Source organism: Hemiscyllium ocellatum, chromosome 44 (genome assembly GCF_020745735.1).
Source record: "Hemiscyllium ocellatum isolate sHemOce1 chromosome 44, sHemOce1.pat.X.cur, whole genome shotgun sequence".
In the NCBI taxonomy this organism is placed as follows: Eukaryota; Metazoa; Chordata; class Chondrichthyes; order Orectolobiformes; family Hemiscylliidae; genus Hemiscyllium; species Hemiscyllium ocellatum.
Genome location: NC_083444.1, coordinates 11,470,966 through 11,495,779, shown reverse-complemented (window position 1 = coordinate 11,495,779; position 24,814 = coordinate 11,470,966). Strand labels below are relative to the sequence as shown.

Below are 24,814 nucleotides of genomic sequence, written 5' to 3'. Positions count from 1 at the left end.
CAGAGTTTGGGACTCAGGCAGCTGAAGATATCACTGCCGGTGCCAGTGGTGTAACAATGGTGGGGGGGGAAAGAGAGAGAGAGAGAGAGAGAGATCACTGCTGGTGCTAGTGGTGTAACAACAGGGGATAGAGAGAGAGATAGAGAAATAAACAGGAATACAGAGGAGTCTGGGAGGGTGGTGGGCAACGTTCCCTCTAAGCTGCGCCTATGGGCAGCTTCTCCAACATTTCACATCCACGGTCAGACTGAAAATCAGTCCCTGAAGCTGCACATGAACGTCACAGGCTCATGCAGAAGAAAAAGAAACTACAGGGAATGTTGGGCTGGAGGATGTCAGATAAAGAGGAGCAATTTCCATCTGAGCCACTGGGAGGTGTCACACACACCACTCAATATACTGACACACTGACACCCAGTTTTTGGAGTCACTGATTTAGACCTTGGATATCCACAGGAGTAAGTCCAGGGAACCTAAACAGAGTCTCTGATGAAGAGTCATCTAGAGCTAGCTTGCTCTCTCTCCACAGATGGTGACTGGTCTGCTGTGCTATCCAACAGTTTTTGTTTTCAGAACTTGGAAGAATATTCGGTTTCCACTAGTTAGTTTGTCAGCAATTACAGGGTCACAACTGCAAGACTGGCACTGAGAGAGATAGAGAGAGAGAGACACACAGAGACAGACACAGAGAGAGAGACAGACAGACAGACAGAGAGAGACAGACAGACAGAGAGAGACAGACAGACAGAGACAGAGAGAGAGAGAGAGAGAGAGAGAAGTGTTAGGATTTGGAATGTGCTGCCTGGGAGAGTGATAGAGGCGGATTCCATAGTAAGTTTCAAAAGACAGCTGGATATATAGATATTTGCAAAGGGATGAATCGAAAGGGCTACGGAGATGGGGCTGGAGATCGGGACTGGGAAGGAAGCTTTTTCAGGGGCTGGTACAGACACGGTGGGACCCAACAGCCACCGTCTGTACTGTAAGCTTGACGGTTCTTTCAGAGGAAGGAGGCCACGCCAGGGATTGGAGAACCCAGCTCGAGAATCTTGACAGCATAGGGGCCACACTTACAGCTCAAACTCCTTGGTTTTGGTGCACTCCTGAGCACCCTTACTGATGACAATGAGGAAATCCTGGGTCAGAACAAAAGGCACACGCTCCCGCTTGTAGCCAAACTTCTTCTTCTTGTGGTCCAGAAAGTGGCCAAAGTCGATGTGAAACAGCTGGGTGGGTGGGGGTGGGGGAAGAGAACCAAAATTAACACATGGAGCAACAGATACAATCCCCAGCCCCAATGTTCTAGGGACATGGGTGCAACTCTCACCACAGAAGATAGCTTCATTTCAATCCAAATTTAAACCAAATCTGGAATGTAATGCTGGCTGACGAGCAAATGATATTGTTTGCTGTCAAAAACCTATCTGGCTAATTAGAGTCAGAGAGAGGTACAGCACAGAAACAGACCCTTTTGATTCAACCCGTCCATGCCAACCAGATATCCCAACCCAATCTACTTCCATTTGCCAGCACTTTGCCCATATCCCTCTAACCCGTTCCTATTCATATACCCATCCAGATGCCCTTTAAGTGTTGTAATTGTACCAGCCTCCAGCACTTCCTGTGACAGCTCATTCCATACTCGCACCACCCTCTGCGTGATAAAGTTGCCACTTCAGTCCCTTTAAAATGTTCCCCCTCTCACCCTAAACCCAAGCCCTAAATCCAAGTCGTGGATTCCCCTAACCTGGGCAAAAGTCCTTGGCTACTCAACCTATCCATGCCCCTCATGATTTTATAAACCTCTATAAGGTCACCCCTCAGCCTCCGACATTCTAAGGAAAACAGCCCCAGCCTGTTCAGCCTCTCCCTGTAGCTCAGATCCTCCAACCCTGGCAACATCCTTGTAAATCTTTTCTGAACCCTTTCAAGTTTCACAACATCTTTGCTAAAGCAGGGAGATCAGAATTAAATGCAGTATTCCAACAGAGGCCTAACCAATGTCCTGTACAGCCGCAACATGTCCTCCCAACTCCTGTACTCAATGCTCTGATCAATAAAGACAAGTGGACCAAACACCACCTTCATTATAATGTCTACCAGCAATTCCACTTTCGAGGAGCTATGAAAGATCTTTGTTCAGCAACACTGATGTCTTTTAAACCCAGGAAATCTGCCAAGCTCATCCAGTCTGGTGTATATCTGCTCTGAGCCACCCAACGCCATGAATAAACAACACAAAAAAAATGAAATTATGAATTTTCAACAAAATGCTCAAGTTCTACTCTCTCTCTTTTCTATCCCTTCAACGCCCCCCCCCCCCCCCCCCAGTAATTCTGTTCAGAACATCAGCATCTTCCAGCTCACTCACCTGGCCATCATCTTTCACCATGATGTTACTGTTGTGTCTGTCTCCAATCCCCAGAATGAACGTGGCCACGCAGTACCCAGCGCAGGAGTGGGTGAATAAATCGATGGCAGCATCGTAGCTGGCAAGCAAAAAAGGAAAGTCAGATATTGACACAAAACGGGAGACGCTGTCACCACAGAAACAGGCCATTCAGCCCATCAACACCACTTGTCTTCATTGCTAGTTTAGCTCCCCTCTTTCACCTGCCCATCAGCAGATTGTCTGATATTCCCCGAGTTTGTCCAGTTTCTCCCCTCTATGGGAGTCCCATACTCTCCCCACTCCTCATTCACAAGCTTTCTCCTCCATTCTGGATTGGGGTCTATTGCAGGTAAACAGCAGCTCCCTGCCTCGTCTCAGCTTGGGATACCCCACGGGCACAAGCATCTCAACATCAACTGGGTCAAGCTGCCGGTCATAATTCTCGACCCCTGAAGCAGAGTGTCTGGTCACTGTGGTTTGTGGGAGCTTGCTGTGCTCAGTTTCCTGCCGCGTTCCCACCGTGCTCTGCCCCCACTACGTTTATAGCCTTCAAACACCCAGATTTTTCTAGTAGCCACCCCCCGCCATCACTGTGGGCAGTACACCCCAGATCATTAACATACACAGACAGAAAAAAAACACATTCTTCCTCTCATTCTGTAACCCTGTACTTCCCATGGCTAGCTTCACCCCCCTGCCGCCCCGCACCCCACCCAAGCCTGCACACCCCCAGGCACTATGGGTAATTTAGCACAGGATTCTGGATTAGAGTGGTGCTGGAAAAGGATCCGAGAAGCAGGACGCCAATCCACCCTAACCGGGATACTATGGGTAATTTAGCACGGCCAATCCACCCTAACCCGCACATCCCTGGGCACTATGGGTAATTTAGCATGGCCAATCCACCCTAACCCGCACATCCCTGGACACTATGGGTAATTGAGCACAGCCAATCCACCCTAACTCGCACATCCCTGGGCACTATGGGTAATGGAGCACGGCCAATCCACCCTAACCCGCACATCCCTGGGCACTATAGGTAATTGAGCATGGCCAATCCACCCTAACCTACACATCCCTGGGCACTATAGGTAATTCAGCACGGCCAATCCACCCTAACCTGCACATCCCTGGGCACTATAGGTAATTGAGCACGGCCAATCCACCCTAACCCGTACATCCCTGGGCACTATGGGTAATTGAGCATGGCCAATCCACCCTAACCTGCACATCCCTGGGCACTATAGGTAATTGAGCACGGCCAATCCACCCTAACCCGCACATCCCTGGGCACTATGGGTAATTTAGCACAAGATTCTGGATTAGAAAGGTGCTGGAAAAGCACAGCAGTTCAGGCAGTATCCGAGGAGCAGGACACCAATCCACCCTAACCTACACATCCCTGGGTGGCTATGGGACAAGTTATCACAGCCAATCCACCCTAACCTGCACATTTCTGGACCATGGGAGGAAACCGGAGCACCCAGAGGAAACCCACACAGAGACGGGAGAATGTCTGTATGGGTCTTGCACAGTCATCCAAGGCTGGAATTGAAACTGGGTCCCTGGCGCCGTGAGGTGGCAGTGCTAACCACTGAGCCACCGTGCTGCCCTAAAGGATGAGCATGATCTTGTCGAATAGTGAAGCAGAATTTAATGGGCCGAATGGTCTACATCAGCTCCTGCAGCTCACCCTGAGCTTGCCTGCAGTGACCACCTGACAACACCGACACAGACATCCCCATACCTCCCCGGCTGGCCCAGATGTGCAGGAGCGAGGGAGGGAGGGAGGATCAGAAAACAGGACTTACGCCTCTCCTTTGTTCTTGTCCTTCAGCCACTGGTGCAGCGTGTGGCTGTTGAATTGCAGAGCGCCCTTCAAGCCACCCTTGCACTGGATCTGCATGATGGTGTGGGAACTCCTGACAGCCTCTATCAGACCCACACAGTCACCTATCGACAGGCAGCCATAGGGCAGCATCCTGCAACAAGGAGATCATCAACAGGAGACACAATCGCGTCACAGCCAACACGGGATTTAAAAGTTTGCACTTTAGAAACAATGTCCCCAATTTATCAATCGCGAATTCGCGTTAACGTTCTAGCAGAATGACCTGTATCAGCTTTGCTGAGGTCTCTGGTTGGAGCAACCGAGTTACGTAGGAACAAAACCTAAGGCAGCTTTGTAGTTTGGCTATATTTTTAATTCTCCAATCGTGATACATTGAAGCATTTTATGGTGACTCTGGGCCAGTCTGAGCAGCACAGCACAAAGCTCTGACAGATGGTTTTAAAAAGAAAACACAAACCCACTCTCAGTCTGTAGTGAGATCACCTCTGTCACCAGCTGAAAATGTGTTGCTGGTTAAAGCACAGCAGGTTAGGCAGCATCCAAGGAATAGGAAATTCGACGTTTCGGGCATAAGCCCTTCATCAGGGCTGAAGAAGGGCTTATGCCCGAAACGCCTATTCCTTGGATGCTGCCTAACCTGCTGTGCTTTAACCAGCAACACATTTTCAGCTGTGATCTCCAGCATCTGCAGACCTCATTTTTTACACCTCTGTCACCAGTACTACTCCGTGATTATAGACCGCTCTGATGAGGATGGCTACATGTAGGAAAGGTTTAGAGGGGTATGGGCCAAATGTTGGCAAATGGGACCAGATTGGGTTGGGATATCTGGTCGGCATAGACGGGTTGGACTGAAAGAGATGTACAGCATGGAAACAGACCCATGAGTCTATGAGCACCATTAACATCAGACAGGGGCGCGCGCGCACACACACACACACACACACTGACAGAGAGAGGGGGAGACGGCCGACAGAGAGAGAGAGATGGCAGACAGAGACAGATGGCAGACAGAGACAGAGTTCTGCACTATTAAAGCTTCAGATAAACAGGTGGAGGGTATTGATTGGCATACTGTGTCCTGTTTTGATCGCCCTGTTGTAGGAAGGATATTATCAAGCTGGAGGGGGTTCAGAAGAGATTTACTGGGATGTTGTCAGGAATGGAGGGGTTGAGTTATAAGGAGAGGCTGGATAGGCTGGGACTGTTTTCACTGGAGTGTAGAGGGGTGACCTTATAGAGATTTATAAAATCATGAGGGAAGTAGCTAAGGTGAATGACAGGTGTCTATCCCTAGGGTGGGGGTATATTTTTAAGCTGAGAGAAAAGTTTATAAAAGAACACAAGGGGCAATTTTCTCAACACAGAGTGGTTTGCGAACTTCCTGAGGAAGTGGTAGATGCGGGGACAGTTACAGTTGGGATGAATACGTGAATAGAAAAGGTTTGGTGGGATATGGTCCGGGAGCAGGCAGGTGGGAGTGGTTCAGTTTAGGATTGTGGTCAGCATGGACTGTTTGGGCTGAAGGGTTGTTTCTGTGCTGGATGAGTGTTGCATTTTAGTGAGAAGTCACATGACACATTATAGTCCAACAGGTTTATTTGAAATCACAAGCTTTTGGAAGGTTGCCCTTTCGTCAGGGGATTTTACCCACTGCCCCTCTCGTGTGTGGTTACATGCTTGGAGAATTGGCACACAGTGTCCACCAGTACCCTCCTGATTGCACAGTAAAGGGGGACGGTGAGCGGGTGGGCAAGTGGATCCGAGTCCATGAACAAGATCAGCCGTGTTCTGGGTGCACAGTGAAGGGGACTCGAGGGGTCAGACGGCCTACTCCTGCGTTTCCATAGCCAGGTGAGGTTTCCATCGCAGGACAGCTGGAACACAACATCTTGGCCAACCGCTATTCGAATGGTGATGTGAAAAGTGCTCTGAACCTTCGATTATTATTACAGTGCCACGTCAAGGCAGGGTGGAGCGTCTGAACATTTTTAGGCCTCTCCCCTGGGTACGGGATAAGCCTCTGTCCCTTACTGTCCAACCTCGTGGGTCCGGTCACCTTTGGCTTAAATTTTACAAAATTTCAAGGGAGGATGTATCTGTCTCGATGCTCCCCCTCTCTTGCCTACTTTGAACAACCATGCGAGAAAAGGCTTCTCACTGGTTCACGTCTTTCAAGAGAGTTGACAATGACCAGGGCTCATGAGGCGGTGGAGAAAATCCTGCCCCCTGCAGTTAGCTTGAACCCATTACATTCCACCCAGCATCAGGCAAGAATCAATGGCCATGCAGCATACAGTAGCATCAATCAGTGTGTGTGTGCACATTTTACCGGAGTATTATATCGACTGAAGTGCAGAGAGGGTTGTGCTAGCCTGTGAACAGCAGACTATTCGATACGTACCGGAGATCCAGGCCCTGATTTTGCCAAATATTCTCCATGATTCGAATGATCTGCAGCGTCAGCATATCCTGTCGCAGATCTGCAAGAGATACAGCTGGTTATAGAACTCCTCATTATTTGAGGCGACATCCCCATTGCTCGAGAAAAGACACGTTGAGACCGAATGTGTCTTTCAGGTGCGGGGCTAGACTCAAAAGGATGTAACAGATGAACAACAGGATTGTCGGGATGGGGTAAACTTCTGACAGCAAATTTGAGCAGCAAATATCAGTGGGCACCCGAATCAGAATCCCTACAGTGTGGGAGCAGGCCACTCAGCCCATCAAGTCCACAATGACCCTCTAAAGAGCATCCCATCCAGACCCAACCCTGTTTTCCTATGGCCAATCCACCCTAATCTGCGCATCTTTGGAGGAAATGGGGAGAATGTGCAAACTCACACACACACACACACACACACACACACACACACACACAGTCGCCAGGAGCTGGAATCGAACCCCGATCCCTGGTGCCATGTGTTAATCACTGAGCCATTGTGCCGCCCTAATTCCACATGGGGCAGAAAAAAAACCAAACAAGGTACGAGAAGCGATGGGCAGCCTGGGACGAGAAGATACGGAGCCATAGATCGAACAAGGAGTACACGCTGAGTATACAGCCAGTTAAAAAGCAAATCCCTGATCGATACTGGGTGGAGAATATTGGGGAGGTGTGTGGTGTGTCTCTGTCTGTCATGTTCACAATTTCACACCTTGGTCCGAAACAGGAATGCCCTCCTCTCCTGTTCTCTCTGCCCTTCATTTCCCTGCTAGCCCTAGAATCTCATTCAACAAAACAAATTGCTTGCAAACACCATTGTATTTGATGGGGAAAGACTTGAATTTGACTCGCGCCTTTCCCCAACCAGTAAGATATCTCAAAGCTCTTTACAGCCAATGAAGCGCCTCCTTTTTTTGGGAGGGGAGGGAGGGGAAGAGATGTGAAATTGTTGTTGAAATGTAGAAAAAGCATAGCAAGCTCCCACAGAAACTTAAGGACCAAGATCGTAATTTTTCACTCATGTGTGTGCCTCTGTGTACGTACGTGTCTCTGAGTGCATATGTCCCTGTGCGCATACAAGTGATTTTGGTTGTGGTGTAGAATGAGTGGGAACGGGATGGGGAGGTGCTAGGCAGACCCCACTGTTCAACTGCTCACCAAGAGGCAGCCCCCTGGATGCTACAGGACTGTTGGGGGGGATCCACAGTCTCAAACTAGTGACCTTCTGAGCAGGGGAGGGAGAGGGTGGGCGGGAGGGAGTGGGGGGAAAGAGGGAGGGAGAGAGACAGAGAGAGAGAGAGAGAGAGAGAGAGAGACAGAGACAGAGAGAGGGAGAGAGAGAGACACAGATACTGACACAGACAGAGAGAGACAGACAGACAGGTGCTGGGGTGTGTGAGAGCTCACCATCCCCGTTCTTGAAGATGATCTCGTTGTTGGTGAAGAGGAGCTCTGACATGATGTCGGGGTTTTCCCAGTTCAGCCAAAGGGGGCGTTTCGCCGAGGACATGATCCTGCACTCCTCCAGTCTGAGAACACAAAACAGTGACGATTCAGAATCCGACCCAGACCACAGTTTTATAGCACAGCCCAATGTAGAGCCGCCCATGAATCCTGTGGCAGCTGAGGATTTACGAACCTAGATAAGAATCCTTTCCATCGAAAGGCTGGCTCATTGACAGAGTTAAAAATGTGTTGCTGGAAAAGCGCAGCAGGTCAGCAGCATCCAAGGAGCAGGAGAATCGACGTTTTGGGCATGAGCCCTTCTTCAGGAATGCCGAAATGTCGATTCTCCTGTTCCTTGGATGCTGCCTGACCTGCTGCGCTTTTCCAGCAACACATTTTCACCTCTGATCTCCAGCATTTGCAGACCTCACTTTCTCCTCATTGACAGAGTTAACCGAGAAACTCAATTTAAAATCCAAAATGGCACCAGCGGAGTAAGCAATGTGTGGGATCAGCCTGGGGGATTCTCCTTTCAGTCTGGCTGTTTATCCCTTTTCTTTGTGAATTTTTCTTGACGAAAACCTACCTTGGCTTGTGGAGGAGCCATAGCAGCTGAGTGTAGGGGGGGCCAGTGGTCACTGGGAGGGGGCCAGTGGTCACTGGGAGAGAGGCCAGTAGGCCTGAGCTGGGCAGCCTGGGGCCCAGTGTGGTCAGCCTATCAACAGATCACGAGCCCGGCAGTGTGGGGACAGCAAGACCACGTGTGGAAAGCCCACAGCGCGCAGAGACCCTCGGCTGTAGGAAGGACTGTAGCATTTCTCTTTTAACTTTATTTCTTTATCTTCCTAATTCACGCTATGAAGAACTGCAGCGTAGAACTTTTAACTTTTCTCTTTGGCTCTCTATTTCTGAATCAAGATAGCCAAATCTCCCTGTATCCCATAGGCCGCATGTGGCGACAGTCCTGCTATAACGCTCATTTTGTCAGCGTGAATTGGCCGGAACGCAACTAACGAATTATGGGCACAGTTTGGATAATTCTACTGAACGGGTATAATAATCTTCTACAGCCTGGTTTTCTAAAACTATTTTCCATAGCACAATTTTCTAGAGCCTGATGTTGCAGAGGAACACAGCTGTCGTATTACAGTAAGGCAATAAGGTCAATTCTAAAAATGGACATTTTGCACACAGAGGTCAGGTACTCCAGGCCACTGAGTGCAGTGAGATTGCCAGCAGGCACCAAGTGCCTTTTCCAGGGTGACACCCCTCTCCACACAGTAACTAGGGATGCACGCATCATGCTCCAACACACATCAGACAACCAACTCGAGTGGGAGCCCTCACTGAAGGCCAGAACTCCCGAGTGCAGACATCAGGTTGGGAGGAAGGGAAGGGAAGGGCAGGGATGCAGGTTTACCTCAGGTTGCCTAGTTGGTGCACAGGGTTGAGCGGACAGATAAATCCTTGCAGAGCCTCCATGTAATCCGGGCGACTCATCTGCTCCACCAGGAATTTCATCTGCATCTGGGGCGAGAGGAGAGATGGCGACGAGACACGGTCAGCGGTGCAGCTCAGTGAACGGTGCATGGTCCTTCATCACACTGAAAGAGACCCTGAACACGAGGCTGTTGGGTCCAGCAGCCTACTGAAGGGGCTATCTGATTACCACCAACGCTCCCCCACCCACCACTCTCACTCACTCCTCCTCCAGTTGTGATCAAATTATCCTCATAGATCCTGCACCACTTGCATTTTGCCGCCTGCTATGTTTCCTATGCCAAACCTCAGCCATCGTATTTCTGCCCACCTGACCAGCTAATCCCGGTCAGTACTGCATGGTTGTGCAGGAACAGTGGAGCGAGTGCAAGAGAGAGTGCGCGAGGTGCGGGGGGGGGGGAGAAAGAGGTGCAAAGCCCTCACTTAGAGGGCGGTGCACCTTTGGAATTCTCTCGGTCAGGGATTCCAAGGTTCAACATCAGCTTGGGATGACAGATCTCAAGGGGGAATACCGGGAGCAGACGAGAAAGTCGGGTTGAAGCCCAAGATCAGCCGTGATAGTACTGGATGGGCACTAGGCTAGGTGGACCGAATGGTCGGCTCCTGCTCCTGTTTCTCGTGATCACGTAACCAAATCTTTCCCTTAAACCTGCGCTCCAAGGAGAGCGATCCCAGTTTATCCAGTCCGTAGCCCAAAACGCCTCGCGCCCCCCCGGCTCCAGTAAAATTGCCTCCTCGCTTTCTCCAAGGCTGGCCCACCCTTATGGAGGAGGGAACCGGAGACAAGTCACTGCCTGGAAAGGGGGCTGTTCGGGAGGAGCCCAAAAGGTTTAGCCGGAGCAGCATTACCTTCTGGGTCTCGTCTTTTTTTTCTTGCTTGAGGATGTCTGTCAGGTTGATGAGTTTCTCCATGGCTTCCACCTGCCGAATGAGGTGCTTCAGGTACATGCCACACGCTCGGCAGAAAGACTCCAGCAGCAGGCCGAACCTCTGGCTCACCGTCTTGTTGTGCATTTCCGACCTGTGGAGGCGATGGGGGGGGGGGGGGGGGGGAGTTTAGTCAGGATCGCTTCTGGCCCAACCTGCACCGAGTTCCGTGAACACTGGCCAGAGTGGAAGGAACCTCCATCACCATTTCCCACACCCCAGCCCCAACGGCACTCCACACCATGCAGGACAACGCGGCCCCTCACTTGACTGGCACCATGTCCACAAACATTTACCACTGATGCTCAATACTGTCCACATGATGCACTGCAGGAATTCAAAGATCCTCAGATGGCCTCTTCCAAACCCATGACCACTTCCACCCAGACGGACGAGAACAGCAGATACCTGGGACCCACCACCACCTGCAACTTTCCCTCCGAGCCACTCCCATTCCTAACTTGGAAACGTAACGGCCCTCCCTTCAGTGTCGCTGGGGTCAAAATCCTGGAATTCCCTCCCCAATAGCATCGTGAGTCTACTGTGGTTCAAGAAGGCACCTCACCATCACTCCCTCAAGGATCACTAGGAACAGGCGATAAATGCTGGCTCAACCAGTGACGTCTGCATACCATAAATCTTTTCATGAGATAGTATCGTAGTTTATCTGCATTGTATTCATCAGAGTAGAATAGCAAGAAAACCAAATCTCAAAGTCAGCAATTTATACTGCCTTAGCAAAAAATGCAGTCGATCAAGCTACCAACCAGCATGCACTCTCTAATTCAGATCGCTCCCTTTGAAATTTGGCATTCTTGCAAACCTGTCCTGACAAGTGCGACACTGCCTCACTACCAGGGCTCCTTTTTTTTTTTAAAAAAGGCAGTCCTCCAGTTCTGCGCTACCACATGACAACAAATTAGTTTTTAATTAATTCATTCACGGGATGACGGAGTCACTGGCTGGGCCCAGCATTTATTGCCCAGAGGGTGGTTTAAGAGCCAACACATTAGCTGTAGTTCAGACCCTAGTAAGGATGGCAGTTTCTTTCCCTAAAGGATGTTAGTGATCGAGATTGTCACTTATTGAAAAACCAATGGATTCATGGTCATCATTAGACTCAACGCCAGATTTTTCATTGAATTCAAATTCCGCCATTTGCCATGGCAGGATTTGAACCCAGGTGTTCAGGATATTACCTAGCTCTCTGGATTAATAGTCTAGTGATAATACCACTGGACCATCACCTCCCCCGTCGTGATTTGGAGTTGTTTCACGTCCGTTGGAGGCAGCTCAGTAGTGGACCCAGTGTGGGGACAAATCCCCACGGCTCCTGGAGGGGAGAGGGGTGGTCAGACACTCACTTAAGATGCCAGAAGAAGAAGTGACCTATCCTCTGGTTGGTCAAGGCTTTCTTCAGCAGGAACCTCCCCAGTGGGTTGTCCAGATACTGTTCGTATTTCAGGACCTGAGAGAAACCCAGACGCAGTGAGACAAGAGGGTGCAAAAACAGGTTCACAAAATACAGCTCAATTAACCACCGCCTCTCCAACGCACCGTCTACCAATGTTGGCAATACAAATGCATTTTTATGAAATGTGGAGCTAGAATAGGGAACTGTTTGAACATGCAGAATTTTTTTTAAAAACAAAGGATTTTGCCATGGGATTTCTTGGAAATGAGAGCTATTAGCCATCTTGGTGGCAGTCAGTAACTTAGGACAGCAGATGAGCAAAGCTTTTAGGGAGATAACAGATTGGTTCATGGCTTTGGTTGTCTGAAAGTTTTGGTGTGGAAGTGATGGGGCCTGTGTTGATAGTAGTCTAGTGGCTCAGTGGTTAGCACTGCTGCCTCACAGCACCAGGGACCCCAGGATCGATTCCAGCCTCAGGTGACTGCGTGGGCTTCCTCCCACAGTCCAAAGATGTGCAGATTAGGGTGGATTGGCCATGAGAAATTGCCCGTATAGCGTCTAGGGATGTAGAGGTTAGATGGGTTGGCCATGGGAAATGCAGGGTTATAGGGATGGGGGGGGGGGGGGTTGGATCTGGGTAGAATGCTCTTCAGAGGGTGAGTGTGGACACGATGGGCCAAACAGCTTGCTTTCACTCGGTAGGGATTCTATGACTCAACAGCCTTTTAAACTTTAATGTTCAGTACACATCCTGCTGCGTCAGTTGAAGGAACTAACCTCCAAGAATTTAGCTGTAAAAATAAATCTCTTTCTACCTCTCCAAAACAAACCCTTGAACATCAGGACAAGCTAACACAGACCTCTCTCAGTAACGCATCTTCTGGGAACCATGAGGAAGTATCCCCAAACTCAGAACTTTCATCTAAAAGAGAGATCTGCGTCTAATTGGCGTGCCATCGGAAGAGGGGGTGGATTTAAACATCTCATTGATTCTAATGGCTGACAACTGCCCTGATAGGGAGTCGACTGGACTGGGAGAGGTCATTCCTTCAAAGTGTGGGCCCTTGACCCACTGGGGCATTTTCCCCAATTGACTTTTTCTGAAAAGAAAATGGACATTGGTTAGACCGCTGTTGGAATATTGCGTGCAATTCTGGTCTCCTTCCTATCGGAAAGATGTTGTGAAACTTGAAAGGGTTCAGAAAAGATTTACAAGGATGTTGCCAGGGTTGGAGGGTTAGAGCTATAGGGAGAGGCTGAATAGGCTGGGGCTGTTTTCCCTGGAGCGTCGGAGGCTGAGGGGTGACCTTATAGAGATTTATAAAATCATCAGGGGCATAGATGGGATAAATAGAAACTTTTTCCTGGGGTGGAGGAGTCCAGAACTAGAAGACATAGGTTTACGGTGAGAGGGGAAAGATTTAAAAGGGACCTAAAGGTCAACTTTTCCATGCAGAGGGTGGTACTTGTATGTAATGAGCTGCCAGAGGAAGTGGTGGAGGTTGGTACAATTACATCATTTAAAAGGCATCAGGATGGGTATATGAATAGGAAGGGTTTGGAGGGATATGGGCCAATGGGACGAGATGAATTTGGGATATCTGGTCGGCGTGACTGATTTGGATCGAATGGTCTGCTTCCATGCTGTACATCTCTAGGACTCTAGTGGGGCTCACTCAGCAGTGTACCCTTTTAATTACAGTCAGAACACAATGCAAACCATAGAGGGACACATAGCCCTAAGTGATTTTGTGAAGGGTGCATTAACGAGAGACCAAACTGCAGAGGCTAGCTATTTGAGAGACAAAAATTGTAGATCATAAGGGAAACTTACTTGAACCAGTTGGATGAGGTACTGCGAGAGACGGTCATCAGACAGCCCTTTAACCAAACACTTCACTGCAAACTCTCGCACCACCGGGTCAGGGAAGTTGCAGTCCAGCAGCTCAAGTGCCTGCTCTGGTTTAATAAGCGGCCAGTCTTTCAGCAGGCAGTACATCTGGGGAGAGACTGAGAGAGTGACACAGAGACAGAGAGACCGAGAGAAGGACCAAGACAGAGAGAGTGACCGAGACCGAAAGAAGCTGCAGTGAGACATTAAGAATCACCAGAGGTAGGGATGTCCCAAAACCTAGACCCCTGGAGTGGTCTGTATCCTAACACATTTGCTTCCGAGGTCACAATCAGATCAGTCATGTTGTTTACTTGGACTTTACTAAAGCCTTTGACAAGGTTCCACATGACAGACTGGTCAGTAAAGTTAGGTCACATGGGATTCAGAGCGAGCTAGCCAATTGGATACAAAACGGGCCTAACGGCAGGAGGGAAACTGGAGGAGGAGGGTTGCTATATGTCCTGCAGGCCTGTCACGGGTGGTGTTCCACAGGGATCACTACAGCGTCCACTTTGTCTGTGATTTAGGTGAGGACATGGTTAGTAAGTTTGTGGACAATACTGAAACTGGTGGCATAATGGGGACAAGGCAGGCTTTCTAAGATTAGGAGGGGATCTTAATGAAACGGGTCAATGGGCTGAAAAGTGGCAGATGGAGTTTAATTCGGATAAGTGCAAGCTGTTGCGTTTTGTCAAAACAAACACGGCAGGACTTATACAATTAAAAGTGGGGCCTTGGGTAGTATTGTAGGACAGAGAGATGGCAGGGCTCAGGTAGACAATTCTTTGAAGTTTGTGTTACCTCTAAACAGGGTAGTTAAGGTGCGCTTGCCTTCATTGCTCAGTCCTTGGAGTACAGGAGCTGGGACGTCATGCTTCGGTGAGGCCCCTTCTGCAGTTCTGGTTGCCCAGTTATAACAAGGATATTAAGATGGAGGGGGTTCAGAAGAGATTTACTATGATGCTGCTGGGTACGGAACCTTTGAGTTATAAAGAAAAAGGCTAGGACGTTTTCCCATTGGAGTGTAGGAGGTTGCGAGGCGACCTGACAGAATTTTACGACACAGTGAGGGTTGTGGATAGTTAATGGGAGTTGCCTTTACCCCAGGATGGGGTATTTCAAGATTAGGGGGCATACTTTTGAGAGAGAGAGGGGAGAGGGGGTGGGCTCATAGCGCCATAGACCAGGGTTCAATCCCCACTTCAGGCGATTAACTGTGTGGAGTTTGCACATTCTCCCAGTGTCTGCGTGGGTTTCCTCCGGGTGCTCCGGTTTCCTCCCACGGTCCAAAAGATGTGCAGGTCAGGGTGAATTGGCCAGGATAAATTGCCCGTAGTGTTAGGTGAAGGAGTAAATGAAAGGGAATGGGTCTGGGTGGGTTGCTGTTTGGAGGGTGTGGACTTGTTGGGCCGAAGGGCCTGTTTCCACACTGGAGGCAATCTAATCTAATCTAATCAAAAGAGACAAAATTACAGAGTATGGAATGAACTTCCTCGGGATGCGGGTACAATTACAATATTTAAAAGATATTTGGATGGATACATGAGTAGGAGAGGTTTGGAAGGATATGGGCCAGGAGCAGGAAGGTGGGACTAGTTTAGTTTGGTATTAATGTTTGGCATGGACTGGGACTCTGTTTCCGTGCTGTATGACTGTGACTCTATGAGCTGGGGCCACCAGGGGGAGCTGGTCACGGAGGTCAGCTGGCCCATTGACACAGCCTATATGCTCCTGGGAATGGTCCCAGTTGTATGAAAAGGCTATTCCATTGAAAACATTCTCCATGCCTCCCATGTCAACTCCTTGTCCTCCCATACTCCTTCACCCTCTACACAACCACCTGATGAAGGTGCAGCACTCCGAAAGCTAGTGCTTCCAATTAAACCTGTTGGACTCTAACCTGGTGTTGTGAGATTTTTAAACTTTGTACACCCCAGTCCAACACCGGCACCTCCAAATCAATCCAACCTTGGCATGCACGGAACTTTTCGCAAAAACAAACCCATCATCCCATCGCAGATCTCCTTTCCCTACAGTGTGGAAGCAGGTCATTCGTCCCAAAGAGTCTGCACTGACCTTCCAAACACACCCCACCCAGACTCACTCACTCTTCCTATCCATGTAACCCTGCATTTTCCATGGCTAATCTATCTTGCATGCTCATCCCAGGACACCTTTGCATGGCCACTCCACTCTAACCTGCACATCCCTGGGCAGTGTGGATAATTTAGCACGGCCAATCCACCCTAACCTGCACATCCCTGGGCAGTGTGGATAATTTAGCACGGCCAATCCACCCTAACCTGCACATCCCTGGGCAGTATGGGTAAAAAGTTTGGGAATCGGAGTTGTTCATATGTGGCGCTTAGGCAGTTAGCACAGGATTCCCATTTCCTAGCTTGTCTTAGCGTCACAAGCGCTTCACAGGAGGCTCCCAAGCACTGAGGATGTCGTCTAGAAAGGGGACGAAACGTTTGCAACAAAAACTCCCAGCTCGGCGAACAGAACCACAACAGTATGGGTAATTTAGCGCAGCCAATCCACTCCAACCTGCACATCTTTGTGACCATGGGAGGAAACCAGAGCACCTGGGAGGGAAATCCACGCAGACACAGGGAGAACGTGCAAACTTCACACAGACAGTGGCCCGAGGTTGGAATCGAACCCAGGTCCTTGGTGCTGAGGGGCAGCAGTGCTAACCACTGAGCCACTGTAACACTGCTGTTTCTACACGTCCATAAAAGTGTCAACCACACAAAGTATCGGTAATCAGAAACTTCACATCTCTTAATCTTGCGCAAATAACATTGAGACACTGACAATAGAGACCACAGAAAGAGCTTACAACTGCTAAAGAGAGGTGGTTGAAGGAGAGTCTCCTGTTCCCTCTAGACGGTAAAAATAGAAAATTCCTGCCAAGTGAATCCTTTTTGAGAGTCTATGCTCTCAGCCAAACATTCACCATCTACTCACCCAGGGTTTTGGGGAAGGGACACTGCATTTGAAATATTGAATGTTTCTCTCTCCACAGATGTTACCAGATGCATTAAGGACAAAACGTTAACTACGGAGAGAATAGGCCTCTCAAAGATCAGCAAGGTGGCCTTTGTGTGGAGCTGCGGGAGATACTAAACGAGTATTTGCAGTGTTTACAGTGGAGAAAGGACACGGAAGATTTAGACTGGAGGGAAATAGATGGGGACATCTTGTAAAATGTCCAGATTACAGAGGAGGAAGTGCTGGAGGTCTTGAAATGCATAAAAGTGGATACATCCCCAGGACCTGATCAGGTGTACCCTAGAACTCTGTGGGAAGCTAGGGAAGTGATTGCTGGGCCTCTTGTTGAGATATTTGCAAGATCGATAGTCACAGGCGAGGTGCCAGAAGACTGGAGGTGGGCAAACGTGGTGCCACTGTTTAAAAAGATGGTCAAGAAAATCCAGGGAACTATAGACCTTTTTAGACTAGAGGCCTGTGACCAGTGGTGTGCCACAAGGATTGGTGCTGGGTCCACTAGTTTTCGTCATTTATATAAATGATTTGGATAAGAGGTATAATTAGGAAGTTTGCAGATGACACCAAAATTGGAGGTGTAGTGGACAGCGAAGGAGGTTACCTTAGATTACAACGGGACCTTGATCAGATGGGCCAATGGGCTGAGAAGTGGTAGATGGAGTTTAATTCAGATAAATGCTAGGTGCTGCATTTTGGAAAAGCAAATCTTAGCAGGACTTATAACACTTAATGGTAAGGTCCTGGGGAGTGTTGCTGAACAGAGAGACCTTGGATTGCTGGTTCATAGCTCCTTGAAAGTGGAGTCGCAGATAGATAGGATAGTGAAGGTGATGTTTGGTTTGCTTTCCTTTATTGGTCAGAATATTGGAGTACAGGAGTTGGGAGGTCATGTTGCAGCTGTATAAGACATTGGTTAGGCCACTGTTGGAATATGGCGAGCAATTCTGGTCTCGTTCCTATCGGAATGATGTTGTGAAACTTGAAAGGGTTCAGAAAAGATTCACAAGGATGTTGCCAGGGTTGGAGGATTTGAGCTACAGGGAGAGGCTGAACAGGCTGTTTTCCCTGGAGCGTCAGAGGCTGAGGGGTGACCTTATAGAGGTTTATAAAATCATGGAGGGACATGGATAGGATAAATAGACAAAGTATTTTCCTTGGGGTGGGGGACCTAAGGGACAACGTTTTCACACAGAGGGTGGTACGTGTATGGGATGAGCTGCCAGAGGAAGTGGTGGAGGCTGGTACAGTTACAGCATTGGATGGTTTATGAATAGGAAGGGTTTAGGGTGTAGGTGTTGCTCGCTGAGCTGTAGGTTTGATACCCAGATGTTTCGTTACCTGGCTAGGTAACATCATCAGTGGCGACCTTCAAGTGAAGCGAAGCTGTTGTCTCCTGCTTTCTATTTATATCTTTCTCCTGGATGGGGTTCCTGGGGTTTGTGATGATGTTATTTCCTGTTCGTTTTCTGAGGGGTTGATAGATGGTATCTAGATCTATGTGTTTGTTTATGGCGTTGTGGTTGGAATGCCAGGCCTCTAGGAATTCTCTGGCATGTCTTTGCTTAGCCTGTCCCAGGATAGATGTGTTGTCCCAGTCGAAATGGTGGGTTTTTTCATCCGTGTGTAGGGCTACGAGGGAGAGAGGGTCGTGTCTTTTTGTGGCTAGCTGGTGTTTGTGTATCCTGGTGGCTAACTTTCTTCCTGTTTGTCCTATGTAGTGTTTGTGGCACTAGGAAGAGTTGAGAGGGATATGGGTCAAGTGCTGGCAAATGGGACTACATTAGGTTGGGATATCTGGTCAGCATGAATGAATTGGGCCGAAGGGTCTGGTTCTGTGCTGGTTTTCCTCAGAGATCTTCAAAATTCAGTTTGCGGGACACGGGCGTCGCTGGATGGGCCCAGCATTTATTACCCGACCCTAGTTGCCCTTTGAGAAGGTGATGGTGAGTTGCCATCTTGAATCGCTGCAGTCCACCTGCTGTGGGTCAACCCACATAGCACTCTTAAGGAGGGAACTCCAAAATTTGGACCCAGTGACACTGAAGAAAGGGCCAATATTTTTTGAACTCAGGATGGAGTGTGGCTCAGAGGGGGGATTTGTAGGTGGTGGTGTTCCTATGTATCTGCTGCCTTTGTCCTTCCAGATGGAAGTGGTTGTGAGTGACCTAAGGATCTTTGGTGAATTCTTGCAGCTCATCTTGTAGATGGTACATACTGCTGCTACTGAGCGTCGGTGGTGGAGGGAGGAGGAGATGTTTGTGGATGTGGTGCCAATCAAGTTGGGGTGGGGGGGCTGCTTTGGTCCTGGATGGTGTTGAGCTTCTGCACCCATGTAGCATCTGCAGGTCTGTCTGTCTGTCTGTCTGTCCATGTAGGTGACTAACCTGTCATTGACTGAACTCGCTTCACCAACAGACCCACACAACAGAAGGCAGGGACAGCACACCCTGCGGTGAAGAGTGTATGCGAATGACAGGAGACGACAGTGCGCAGCAGCGAAGAGTTTACGCTTGCTCTCTCTGATACGTGCATTTAAATCAGCACTTCACCGCCCCAAACTCCCCAAGCGCCCTGCCCCCACTCTCCGCTGACAAAACCGTAATTACCTGAGCCACCTCATCCCGCGAGTTCCACTTCACAGAGAGCAGTAACTTGGGCAGCGTCTCGGGCACGTTGACACAGTAATGCCTAAACAAAGAGCAGGCGGCAACAATACATAAGGCAGGATCACTCAGCACGTTCCCGCTACCCTCCATAAGCAGCATCTCAACAGCAAAGGCCAACTGACTTCTGTCCAGTCTCCATTTGTTACACGCAATCTTAATCTGTTCAACTACAGAAGGCATCACCGTTGACTTGCTCCCACCAGTACTGTACCCCAATGTTATACAGCAACAGATCTGTCTCCACCAGTACTGTACCCCAGTGTTATACAGGGCAGACCTGTCCCCACCAGTACTGTACCCCAGTGTTATACAGTGACAGAGCTGTCCCCACCAGTACTGTACCCCAGTGTTATACAGGGACAGAGCTGTCCCCACCAGTACTGTACCCCAGTGTTATACAGCGACAGACCTGTCCCCACCAGTACTGTACCCCAGTGTTATACAGCGACAGACCTGTCCCCACCAGTACTGTACCCCAGTGTTATACAGTGACAGAGCTGTCCCCACCAGTAATGTGCCCCAGTGTTATACAGTGACAGAGCTGTCCCCATCAGTACTGTACCCCAGTGTTATACAGCGACAGACACATCCCCACCAGTACTGTACCCCAGTGTTATACAGGGACAGACCTGTTCCCACCAGTACTGTACCCCAGTGTTATACAGGGACAGACCTGTCCCCACCAGTACTGTACCCCAGTGTTATACAGTGACAGACCTGTCCCCACCAGTACTGTACCCCAGTGTTATACAGCGACAGACCTGTCCCCACCAGTACTGTACCCCAGTGTTATACAGGGACAGACCTGTCCTCCACCAGTACTGTACCCCAGTGTTATACAGGGACAGACCTGTCCCCACCAGTACTGTACCCCAGTGTTATACAGGGACAGACCTGTCCCCACCAGTACTGTACCCCAGTGTTATACAGGGACAGACCTGTCCCCACCAGTACTGTACCCCAGTGTTATACAGTGACAGAGCTGTCCCCATCAGTACTGTACCCCAGTGTTATACAGCGACAGACACATCCCCACCAGTACTGTACCCCAGTGTTATACAGGGACAGAGCTGTCCCCACCAGTACTGTACCCCAGTGTTATACAGTGACAGAGCTGTCCCCATCAGTACTGTACCCCAGTGTTATACAGCGACAGACACATCCCCACCAGTACTGTACCCCAGTGTTATACAGTGACAGAGCTGTCCCCACCAGTACTGTACCCCAGTGTTATAAAGCACATAATTCCATGATCCTGCCTTTACCTGTGTCTCCACAGGAAGTCCTTCTCCTGCTCTGTGATCTCAGACAGTGGGTCACGGTTGCAGATATTGCGAAGCTGCTCAATGTCACTGTCTGTCAGACTGCTGTCCCTTGCCAGGCGATTACTCTGAAAGACACACAGGATGGAAATCAGGCAGGGTCCCAGGGACTGACTTTATGGGGGAGGGTTAGAAGATTAGAACGGGGGCTCTGAAATTCCACGGAAGCAATTCGGATTTCAGGTAACATCACAACTCGACTGGATGCCTGCAGATTAACGTCACTGCGACAGAGTGAGTAGGGGACCACCCAACACCAATGGAACCTCCCTCCAACCCCCCCCACCCCTCCCCAGGCATGGGAGCCTGCCCTGCTGTTCAGAACTGTTGCTGCTGACTGACTGCACTATTCGGCCTCCGCTTCAGATCCCTCAACGGGTTTTGGGGATGAAAGGACATCGGAATCGATCCCAAAAGGCGTCCCAAGATAGTCAGAGGCCACAGTCCTGTGGGAGTGGGGAAAGAGTTCCAAATACCACCAGAACAGTCCGTCACATCGAGGTCCCTGTGCAGAGTGCCCGGGGCTCGTTTTGAAGATCCTTCCCCCTCCATTCTCAACTCCCCCGCGCTCTCTCTCATTTCTGTCCTGCCGCCCTGTCAGGCACAGCAAGATCCCACAAACCAGCGGACCCCACTTTCTGCATCAAGCACAGACAACTCAAAAGGAAACAAAAAAAAAGTGGGTGACTCGCTGTCAAATCCAGAGGCTGTAAACAGCGGCTATACAAGTTCAGGGCAGCACGGTGGCTCAGTGGTTAACACTGCTGCCTCACAGCACCAGGGACCCGGGTTCAATTCCCGTCTCGGGCAATCGTCTGTGTGGAGTTTGCACATTCTCCCTGTGTCTGCGTGGGTTTCCTCCGGGTGCTCCGGCCTCCTCCCACAGTCCAGGGTGAGTTGGCCGTGCTAAGTTGCCCCATACTGTTGCGTGCACTCGTCAGGGGTAAAACATAGGGGAATGGGTCTGGGTGGGTTGCTCCTCGGTGTGGACTTGTTGGGCCGAAGGGCCTGTTTCCACACTGTAGGGAATCTAACCTAATCTCCGATAAATGAAAAATTAATTTTGTTGATTCTTTCCCGACAGGGTCTGTGAGAGAGACGGCGGATGCTGAAAGGAAGGTTCAAGAGGCCAGAGTGAGAACGCGTGAGAGAGACCTATGACAGTTGACCTCTCTGTCCCCACCTCGCACCACCCCAGCGCTGGCTCACTCACCAGTCCCACCAGGCAGTAGTTGAAGCCCAGCTCCCTGGACATGCTCCAGTTAGCGTGTTCCTCGATCTCCGCAGCATCGGGGAACTTCACCGAGTTACTGAACCAGTTGAACTCAAGCTCCAAGCATGGGGTTTCCTGGGGGAGAGGGGTGCGCAAGGGGAACACAGCATTAACCAAAAACACCACACGTTCACAGGCCTCCAGAAATTAATAAGTCAGTCGAGGCTGGCTTTAAAATATCACCGAGCTCGAGTAAGAGTTAACCACATGGGAGAAAGTGAGAACTGCAGGTGCTGGAAATCAACGTCGAAGTGTGTGTTGCTGGAAAAGCACAGCAGATCAGGCAGGATCCGAGGGGCACGAGAATCGACGTTTCAGGCCCTTTAAATCAGGATGAATGGCTTTTGCCTGAAACATCGACTCTCCTGCTCCTCGGATGCTGTCTGACCGGCTGTGCTTTTTCAGCGCCACATTCTTAAGAGTTAACCACGGGGAGTCTTTCCTTACCCCCACTTTATCTTTTACCTCCCATCCTCGGGTGATATATCCAGGGTGAAAGTTAGCGCAGACTCCCGGCTTCAGCGTGGGCCCGAGCTCCCAGCCTCGAGGTGAAGGTCTGGGTTGGAAGGACCGTTATCCTGAACTCTCTTTTCTCTATTTTTTTAATTTAGTGCTGGGCTTTTTCTAGTTTTTTTAACCACCCCCCCCCAAAGAATTTGTACTTAAAAATCTGTACCCTGATACCCAAGATGGTGCCATAAGTGGCACCTTGTAGACCTTTTACTGAACTCATGTGAGGAACGCGACATTCTCAAGGTATTCTTGTGTTGACATTAGCCCTTGTCAAGTAGATCACGCCACGTGTGATGGGTCATATCCGGCTCCCTCTTAAATTAAGAGGAACTCATTGGATAAGCATCACTGGTTAGACCTGCATTTGTTACTCGTCCCTAATTGCCCCTCAAGGTGGTGGGGGAACTGCTGTACGGGAGGGAGTACCAGGACAGGGGGGGAGCGCGCGGAGGGAACACTAGGCCGGAGCCTGTGAATTCTCACCCGCAACCGAAACTCTGAGGGATGGGAACCAACCACCAGGTAGGACACTCTTTGGAGGGTCAGCGTCCACTTGATAGGCCATGAGGCAGCACGGTGGCTCAGTGGTGAGCACTGCTGCCTCACAGTGCCAGGTTCGATTCCAGCCTCGGGCGACTGTCTGTATGGAGTTTGCACATTCTCCTCCGTGTCTGCGAGGGTTTCCTCTGGGTGCTCCAGTTTCCTCCCACAGTCCAAAGATGTGCAGGTTAGGGTGGACTGGCCATGCTAAACTACCCATAGTGTCAGGTGCATTAGTCAGAGGGAAATGGGTCTGGGTGGGTTACTCTTTGGAGGATGGTTGGGCCGAAGGGCCTGCTTCCACTCTGTAGGGAATCAAATCTTAAAAAAAAAGCTTGTGTGTGCACCGCAGAGAGTCTAATGAACCTGGCACTGCATTGCAGGATTATGTTCGCAACGGTGGCAAGTGTGGAGACAGACAGACTCCTGGATAGGGTTACCCGAGGGATGGAAAAGCAAACCCACCTTATTGGGGTTTGATCCTGTCACTCCGATGGGATTCAGGAGATCTTCTAGCCCATGAGGCACTGGCCAGAGATTCAGGGCCATCTTCCCAGATACCAGGCTGTCCATGTAGTCAAAAAGGTTGACGTTCCCCCAGGCCAACGGACAGTGTTCCTGCGCAGGACAAAGTCAGAAACTAAATGGCAAGTCAGCCCAACGAACCAATGCTAGGGTTGAGTGCGCAGTCAGCACCACTAGCCACGAGTCTTTGGAACTCCTCCCCGGAGAGTACTGGAAGGAGCGTCATAGAATTTGTTACAGAGGCACACATGGCATGGAAACAGACCCTTCAGCCCCTCCAGAATCCAAAACCAAACCAGTCCCACTTGCTTGTGTTTGGCCCATACCCCACCAAACCCTTTCCTATTCATGTACTTATCCAAATGTCTTTTAAACCTTGTAACTCTACCCACATCCACCACTTCCTCAGGAGGTTCATTCCACACAATAACCTCTCTCATGCTTAAACAGAAAACCCTCATGTCTTCTTTAAATCTTTCTCCTCTGACTTTAAAAGTATGCCCCCTAGTTTTGAAATCCCCCAACGTGGGGAAAACGACCCTTGCTATTCACTTTATCTGCGCCCTTCATGATTTTATAAACCTCCATAAAAGTCACCCCTCAACTTCCTATGCTCCAGTGAAAACAGTCCCGGCCTCTCCGAAGAACTCTAACCCTCCATTCCTGGGAACATAATGGAAAATCTCTTCTGAACCCCCTCCAGCGTAATATCCTCCCTGTAACAGGATGACCAGAGCTGGACACAGTATTCCAGAAGGGGCCTCACCAAGATCCTATACAACCTCAATGTTATATTCCACGCTTGGAAAATATTCACTCTTGGGACATGGGCACTGCTGACCGGGCCAGTATTTACCATCCATCCCTAATTGCCCCTTGAGCTGGCAGTCGGCTGCCTTCTTGAACCGCTGCAGTCCACGTAGTGTAGTGTAGGGACTCCCACAGAGTGCTTTGGGGAGAGAATTTGACCCAACAAGCCCCCCCCCATAAAGAAACTGCAATATAATTCCAAGTCAGGATGGTGAGTGACTCAGAGGGGAATTTGCAGGGGGTGGGGTTCCCCTGTATCTGCTGCCCTTGTCCTTCCAG

At 49.7% G+C, this 24,814-nt stretch overlaps 1 protein-coding gene across 1 annotated transcript in view; it reads right to left on the bottom strand.

The window, feature by feature from the left end:
- Positions 1-24,814, bottom strand: part of LOC132835344 (phosphatidylinositol 4,5-bisphosphate 3-kinase catalytic subunit alpha isoform) — a 75,640-nt gene that overhangs the window by 2,904 nt on the left and 47,922 nt on the right. The window contains exons 9-21 of the mRNA XM_060854789.1: positions 23,666-23,818; positions 22,088-22,222; positions 20,818-20,942; positions 19,493-19,574; positions 13,812-13,976; positions 11,928-12,031; positions 10,486-10,657; positions 9,557-9,663; positions 8,098-8,219; positions 6,649-6,727; positions 4,204-4,374; positions 2,372-2,489; positions 1,075-1,226 (exon numbers count right to left, since the gene is read on the bottom strand). Coding sequence (XP_060710772.1) covers positions 1,075-1,226; positions 2,372-2,489; positions 4,204-4,374; positions 6,649-6,727; positions 8,098-8,219; positions 9,557-9,663; positions 10,486-10,657; positions 11,928-12,031; positions 13,812-13,976; positions 19,493-19,574; positions 20,818-20,942; positions 22,088-22,222; positions 23,666-23,818 — 1,685 coding nt within the window. The remainder of the gene's footprint in view (positions 1-1,074; positions 1,227-2,371; positions 2,490-4,203; positions 4,375-6,648; positions 6,728-8,097; positions 8,220-9,556; positions 9,664-10,485; positions 10,658-11,927; positions 12,032-13,811; positions 13,977-19,492; positions 19,575-20,817; positions 20,943-22,087; positions 22,223-23,665; positions 23,819-24,814) is intronic.